At 40.1% G+C, this 7,743-nt stretch overlaps 1 protein-coding gene across 3 annotated transcripts in view; it reads right to left on the bottom strand.

Moving 5' to 3' along the window:
• The window catches only part of eci2 (enoyl-CoA delta isomerase 2), a 14,527-nt gene extending 11,909 nt beyond the window's left edge, over window positions 1-2,618 (bottom strand). The window contains exons 1-3 of one of the 3 annotated variants that reach the window (XM_078268049.1): window positions 2,451-2,618; window positions 768-832; window positions 276-376 (exon numbers count right to left, since the gene is read on the bottom strand). In XM_078268049.1, the coding sequence (XP_078124175.1) occupies window positions 276-376; window positions 768-832; window positions 2,451-2,506 (222 nt within the window). In that variant the 5' untranslated portion in view covers window positions 2,507-2,618. The remainder of the gene's footprint in view (window positions 1-275; window positions 377-767; window positions 833-2,450) is intronic. The other 2 variants (XM_078268047.1, XM_078268048.1) reach the window with 2 other exon arrangements.
• Window positions 2,619-7,743: the final 5,125 nt, after the last annotated feature.

Below are 7,743 nucleotides of genomic sequence, written 5' to 3'. Positions count from 1 at the left end.
TTGTGTGTATGTGTTGTTGATGCGTCCTAATGTGTGTCTATGCCCTTTCACCTGTGTCTACTGTGTATGATATACTTGTGTTATGTGTTTCTCATGCCTTCAACCTGCCAGCTGTCCTGATCTGGAACAGTGGTTGTGTCCTTTGACTTGTCTATGTCTTTCTTGTTGTATGTGTTGTAGCGTATCTATTGCTTTAAGCCATTAACCTGTTTATATTGCATCCTGTTTATGCTGAAAACACGGTCTGGAAGAAGACATGTCTGTGTGTGTCCCACCTGTTTGAAGAGAGCGTAGATCTTCAGTTTGGCCTCGTTCCCCGGGTCGTTCTTCAGCGTTGACAGTTTGTTCTTAGCCTGCTCAAACTGATCCACCGTTGCTGCCACACACACACACACACACACACACACACACACACACACACACACACACACACACACACACCCACACACACACACACACACACACAGTAGTGTGAGAGGCAAGATAAACACTAACAACAACAGTCAAGGGAGGGGCAGGCTAATCCAATATTTATTTCCCTTTACTGACAAAACAGTTTGTCCACATTGATTCAGAGACCCCTAGTGGCAGAAAATGACATTGTACGTAAAAGGTGTAAATGATTATGATACGATGACGCCTGAATTATATTTACTTGCCCCATTTTAACACTGATTTAATACTTTCAAGACCCCGTGGGAACCCTGAAGAAGTGAGCGTGAAGAAGTGATGATGTTTGGGATGCAGGTGGAGCAGCAGATACTCACCCATCATAGGAGAGGCTGTGGTGTGGAGCTTCAGACTGGGATCAGTGGAGAACCGGACCAAGCTGCTGACACAAGACAACATTTACTGACTGCACACTTACAGGACCGCCTTACAAGTAGAGATGTTTGACCCGTTTTGGGGGGGTAGTTGTTAGTACAACTGTTCAGAAGTGGACTCTTCCTATAACTACGTTCTAGAGATGTTCCGATACCGACACCATACTGAACAAGCATGAATCAGCTTTACGTGGCTTCTGGTCCATGTTTGCTTTACTGTTAGTTTTATATGTATTTTACAGTGTTTTACTATGTGTGACATTACTAAAAGCCTAAAGGGATTAGCATGAGCCACAGCTATTCTTCCTGGAGTCCACCCAAAACTTGTGCATCTATACATTACCGTGCATTATTACATGCATTAAAAACAACCACCAAACAAAACAACATTCAATACTTCACAGAAACAACAACAACAAGGCAATGACTGCAAATTAGACTACTGTATACTGCTAGAAGTCTCATATACATCGGTCACATTTTAAGACATCTGGGGGTTAAATACGACCCGTTTTCAAAGATCTGTATCAAAAATATGGGTTTCTTTCAACTAAACTGCCCAAAAATAACATGGATGGTTCCATACACGAAACAGGCTGCAATTATGCATCAACATACGTTCCTCTGATCTTAATTATTAGCTAAAGTAATTCATAATTGCTGGGTTTTTTTCACTCAAAATTAGGCATATTTTAATATGAATGAGGTTTATTGACCATGAATTCCAAACATAAGTGTAAAACTAGCAGTGATAAGTTGGCGTAGAAGATGTATACTTTATGCTTTATAAAGGCAAAACAGACAGGAAGAGAACACAGGTGTTAAACAAAACCTGCACCCTTGGTCCCCACAGTGTTACATGAAAAGAATCTGGAGCAAAGGTCCCACCAGACTCCATGTAAATAATCAGGACTTTTAGCGTGTATAGAGCCAGCATATTTCCACCAGACTCCATGTAAATAATCAGGACTTTTATCATCGTAAAACACACTTCATTCAAAGTGGCCAGAAACTAAATCAAACTACCCTTAATTCACCCATTTACATGTGGAAATATGCTGGCTCTATACACGCTAAAAGTCCTGATTATTTACATGGAGTCTGGTGGAAATATGCTGGCTCTATACACGCTAAAAGTCCTGATTATTTACATGGAGTCTGGTGGAGATATGCTGGCTCTATACACGCTAAAAGTCCTGATTATTTACATGGAGTCTGGTGGGTTTGGTGATGGTTATTTCGGGGCTGTTTTATGTTTAAAAAAAAAAAAAAGGATCTTACTCTTTACCCTTGGTCCCCACAGTGTTACATGAAAATAATCTGGAGCAAAGGTCACAGTAAGTGTAAGAGTTACTTAGTGTAACTACAGCTGACAGATGTCACCTTTTAGCCCTAACTGACTGATGTTAGCTTGTTAGCTTAGCCGCAGGGCAGCGGTCAAACCTGGTAACAAGCAAACGGTTAGTTTAATATTGACTGAGGCTGCTAACTCAGCCAAGCTAACAGGTAGCCAAACTACAGATGTCACCGGCGTTTTAACCTTAGCTTCACCCCTCTTCCGTAACGTTAAAGTGTACCAATAACCGCGGTAACAGCATTACAATTAGACGACATTGTGATCCTCACCTTCTTAATTTGACAAAGCGCCAGGGAGCTGACAACTTCAGGGCGACGCCGGCCATTTAAACCCAGAGAAGGAGGTCCAAAGTGCGGCAGGCAGGACGGAGAGAGTGAGGTAGGGAAGCGTTAACTAGCTAATTAGCTTAGCCACAGCCTAGCTGTTTACAACCGCTGTTCCCGCCCACTCTGTCCTCCTCTGCTCTCCCATTGGCTGAAGGGAAGCGCCTGACAATCTGATTTGTCAAATGAACGACATTCGCTAACGTCCATTTTTAAACCAATTGGAACGCACGCTTACGAAGAACACCCGCCCCTGTGTGTGTGCGTGGCCAATCAGCGTTGAGAGATGCGTGTTAAAGAACGTGCAAGTGATAAATTAATAAATTATTAAGTATTAGCAAGTGTTTTGATTAAAGCATCTGTGACATAATGAAAACAGACAAACTTTAAACATAATACTTCAGTTTGAAATTAATAAAAATGAGAGTGGGATTAATTAATTCATAGATTATCAAAATGTTTATTTCGAGGTACTCGTTTTTCAAGGCAACACTCAGTAATTGATGTAGAAATGATCATTTTGATAATCGTTTCAACGCTCTAACTGCGTGTCAGTCACTGCTCATGCACACGCATTCATTTTCCCTTGTGGGGGGAGGGGCTTAGGAGACCGTTTTGGGCTTTAGCGGAAACGGGGCAGGGACTGAGAAGCTGTTGATGGTCAAATTATTTGACTAAGTCCTGGATCTTCACAGTCCTACAGCACCTTTAATCTTCTCAAAGGCGTGCTGCTGTTGTGGACCCCAGACCCACATACTGGATTTCTTCAGAAGTTCTCTGAGTGCACGTGTTTTCTCAGCCAGGTGAGGCGGAAATCTCCACTGTCTTTAGAGCATTGAGCTCTAGATTGTTTTGCTTGCACCAGGTCACCAGGTGGTCAGCCTCCGACCTGTAGGCGGACTCGTGTGTGTATATTTCAACAGAGTGACAGTATGAGTGAAGAAATAGAGAAAACAAAACGGAACGAATCAGAGAAGAGAAAGAAAAGTTGTTTCCTGTTCTCTTTATTTATATATGTTATACTGTCCAACCAGTAGAACATGTCCTGTTCTGCAGACATGGTCCTTATTTATATATTTATACTGTCCAACCAGTAGAACATGTCCTGTTCTGTAGACATGGTCCTTATTTATATATTCATGTTGGACCAGTCCAATATGATCGTCATTTGAAATAAACCTTGTGTTTGTCTGTTTAAAAATATCGAAATTAATATCGATATCGCAATATCACCTTTTGTCAATATCGTGCACCCCTAACTGTGATCGTATAGAGGAATGGTTATTTTTTAACAAAAGTATAGCAATACATGTTTTACAATACTTCACAGGAGTTTCCATCTCAGGGTGAATAAACTCAGAGATCAGGGTAAAACCTCTTTCCTGAAACGGGTCCCAGATGTAGTCTGGACTCAAACTGGATCAGTGTTTGTCAGAAAACTATAAGATTTATTCTACAATGTGTTGCAAAATTAAATCAAAATTTAGAATAGTTTTTAAATGTGCAACACATTTATAATTAAAATAAATAAAATAAATAGGACTGCACAATTTGTAGAAAAAGTCATATTGTGATTTACAATACTATGTTTGCAAAAATAAATGCACCAAACAAACATTTTGAAATGTGTTTTTCTCAACTTGAACATACAAATAAAATATGAATACAAAATACTTAACATTTATGCCAATACGAGTGAGATGGATGCAATTAAAGTCACAAAAGTACCTTTGTTTAATGTAATATATTATCTATTTTATAAATATGTGTGGAAAGAAAGCAAAAACATGATAGCATTAATATTTAAACTGCACTGCACATATAACTAACAACTAATTTTAAACAATACTCATTTTAGGGGAAAGGTCATTGATTAGGACATAGTCATGTTGAGCTACACATTTAAAACAACACATCTGATTGGATTATTAATGACTTTTATCTTCATTTGTTCTTCATTCAGATTGAGGAAATGTGGTTTGTCAGAGATCAGCTGTGCTCCTCTGGCCTCGGCTCTGAAGTCCAACCCCTCCCATCTGAGAGAGCTGGACCTGAGTTACAACAACCTAAAGGATTCATACGTGAAGCAGCTGTGTGATCTGAAGGAGAGTCCAGACTGTAGACTGGAGACTCTGAAGTAAGTAGAGGGTTGGAGTCAGTCCATGCTGGTTTCAGCAGTATCAAACTAAACACAGTTAGTATTTGGGATGTAACAATACACTCAACTCACAATTAGATATGATTCACGACTTTAAGTTTACGATACTATTTTCTCACGTTTTTTTTAACTGAATGAGTTGTAGACAAATGACTGAAAAATATTTCTTTATTTCTATGAACTGCAAAACAACAGATGTGTCCCCTTATCAAAAGTTCACTGAAACTGTATATCATCTTAAATAACAAATGAAATGAAAACAATTTAAGATTAAAGAGCGGTTTGTTTATTGCTAAGGCCAAATGTCAAATTTAAATGATTTATTCAAAATGTAATGATGTTCACCAGTTATTTGCTGTGAAACAACAAAAAGAAGATGGCAGAGGGGTATTTTTTACAACATTAAATGCCACAACCTTACGAGCTAGAGTAGCGTCCCGTCTCAGTTGTTTCTCCGACAGCAGCAGTGTCCACGTTGTCTCAAAGCTCAACTAGTGTCCTCTGTGTCTTTAGCTGCACGCTGTTGGAATCCTTTCCAGTGAAATACACACATTAGACTGTTTAGCTGTCAGCATTTTAATCATGTTTAAGCCAGCTTCTAACTAACGGTAGGCTAACATTAACTTTACCTGCTGTGTAATGTTAACTAGCATCACACAGGCCATTTGCAAATTGCATCGTGATACATTTATCTCAACCGGTTGTAATGTTTACACATATAAATAGATTTTTAACCGATTCACGATGCATCATTACACCCCTAGTTAGTGTCAAAGCAAAGATACAGTATTTCCTGTAAACCTCCAACCTTTTCAGTGAAGCTGTGAGAGGAGAATGGTGAGAGGCTTCAGGATTGGACAGAGATGGAGAGAGAGAGAGGACAACCAGCCAATCAGATGAGCCAGAAGCTTGTTGTGATCATGTGTTTGAGTTGGTGTGTTGTTATGTTCATGTCTGCAGGAAATAAAGCTGGATTACAGCTGACAGCATCACAACATGTACAGAGACATCAAACTGTCCACCCATAAAATCTGATCTCAAAGTGTTTGAGATCAGTCTGACTGAAGCCTGCAAATCACTGAGTCTTATTTCATGGAACCAGTATTACATTTAGTAACCATGTCGTCTTTATACAGTGCTGTTTTTTAGCAGCTCTGCACCCAACATCAGTAAATCCTTAAAGTGAGCAGTGAATGTCTCTCTGTTACTGCAGTAATGATGTGTTCAGGACTCTCAGCAGTTTATTTCCACTGTGTACGTTAGTTAAATCTGCAGAGTCAACAGACTTGATGCCCAAAGTCTCTGCAGGTCTGTGAGCTTCACTCCAACACATTAACATGAGAACTGAAAGGAAGCAGGCGGTAGATACACAGCCGCTCCACTTGATGTCTGAACAGGACTGAAGTCTCTGCTGCTCTTTATACTGGATGTGCTGCATCACTGACTGACAGCTCATGAACAGAGTCTCCAGAAACACTCATTTATCTCTTCTGTTGTCTTCTTCTCTCATCAGATGGAAGTGATCTCTGTCAGAGTGATCAGAAGGAGGATGTTGGAGGATCAGCTGAGTCCTGATGATCCCAAGAGGTTGAAGCAGCAGCATCACCTCTAACTGGGCCATGTTACTGGGAGGTAGAGTGGAGAGACTCTTGGCGTTTCACAATCCCAAAAATGTAAAGAACAGACTTGTGTTTTTGGGGAGAACGTTCTTGTTAGTCGCTATCACAAGATGACGAGCACACAGAACGTTTTCGACAGTTTGAGACAATGCCTTCTTGCTGGTATTGCGTAATAACCCAGCACAGAGGCCGCCTGCAGAGCTCCAAAATAAATAAAAAAAACAGAAAAGAAATTAGATTGAGAAAGGCTCTCTGACTTTGACACGTGGATTATAGCTTTGGAAATGAATGTACTGAAATAAAGTAGTTTTTGTCATGATTATGTCTGTTTTGCTTTTGGGAAAATAAGTTAAAACAACAACAGCAGTCAGTGTAAAATCTTTTGACAGTATTTATTATTTATTTCCATATACAAAATGATATAACTGAAATAAGCCTTCTTTTTCTACAGTGTTTTTATTTCTAGTTGAACAGGTTGTGTGTGTGGCGTCTCTGGCTGAGGACTAGAACTACATTCATTCATCCAATACTGACCCTGGGACTGAGTGGAGAGAAAGAGAGATTTACAATAGATTTATGAAAATAGATGAGAGAGAGAGAGACAGCGAGAGAGACAGAGACAGAGAGAGAGAGAGACAGAGAGAGAGACAGCGAGAGAGAGAGAGAGAGAGAGACAGAGAGAGAGAGACAGACAGACAGAGAGAGAGAGAGAGAGAGAGAGAGAGAGAGAGAGAGAGAGAGAGAGAGAGAGAGAGAGAGAGAGAGACAGAGAGAGAGAGAGAGAGAGACAGAGAGAGAGAGAGAGAGACAGACAGACAGAGAGAGACAGAGAGAGAGAGAGACAGAGAGAGAGAGAGAGAGAGAGAGAGAGAGAGAGAGAGACAGAGAGAGACAGAGACAGAGAGAGAGCGACAGAGAGGAGGATAGAGAGAGAGAGACAGAGAGAGAGACAGAGAGAGACATGCCACACACTTCCTTTCTTTTTTCTAAGCAGATCTAGCAGTTTTTTTTCTACAAACCACCACAGTTTGAAAAAAAAGATGCTTCCTAACGAGGGGATTTTCATCGGCAGATTAAACATCTATGTTACAGCGATTTCTCAAGAAAGAAAATAAGAAAATGAAGATGCCCACTGGAACCTCTGAACAGCATTACAACAGTTCTATAAACATATCTCTCCCATCGGCCGCATACGTACATATATATTTATATATTTTAAAAGAAAAAACAGCTTTCCCCCACACTTCTTGAGTCCAGAAGTCAGTTTTGTGTTTTTTACAGTAATGAAACCCAATTTTTAGCTTGTACACTCCAAAAAACATCTGTGTATGAACAGTTGTGTGTCTGTATATTTTAACAGAAATTCTCCATAGAACGTGATCTCTCATGTCTCTTCACAGTGCCAGACTAGAGTCAAGCTCAACAGGGTCTTCTTTAGTAGGTAGGGACAGTGGGAATCTCG

This window comes from Sander vitreus, chromosome 14 (assembly GCF_031162955.1).
Source record: "Sander vitreus isolate 19-12246 chromosome 14, sanVit1, whole genome shotgun sequence".
In the NCBI taxonomy this organism is placed as follows: Eukaryota; Metazoa; Chordata; class Actinopteri; order Perciformes; family Percidae; genus Sander; species Sander vitreus.
This window is presented reverse-complemented; position numbering and strand designations above follow the sequence as displayed.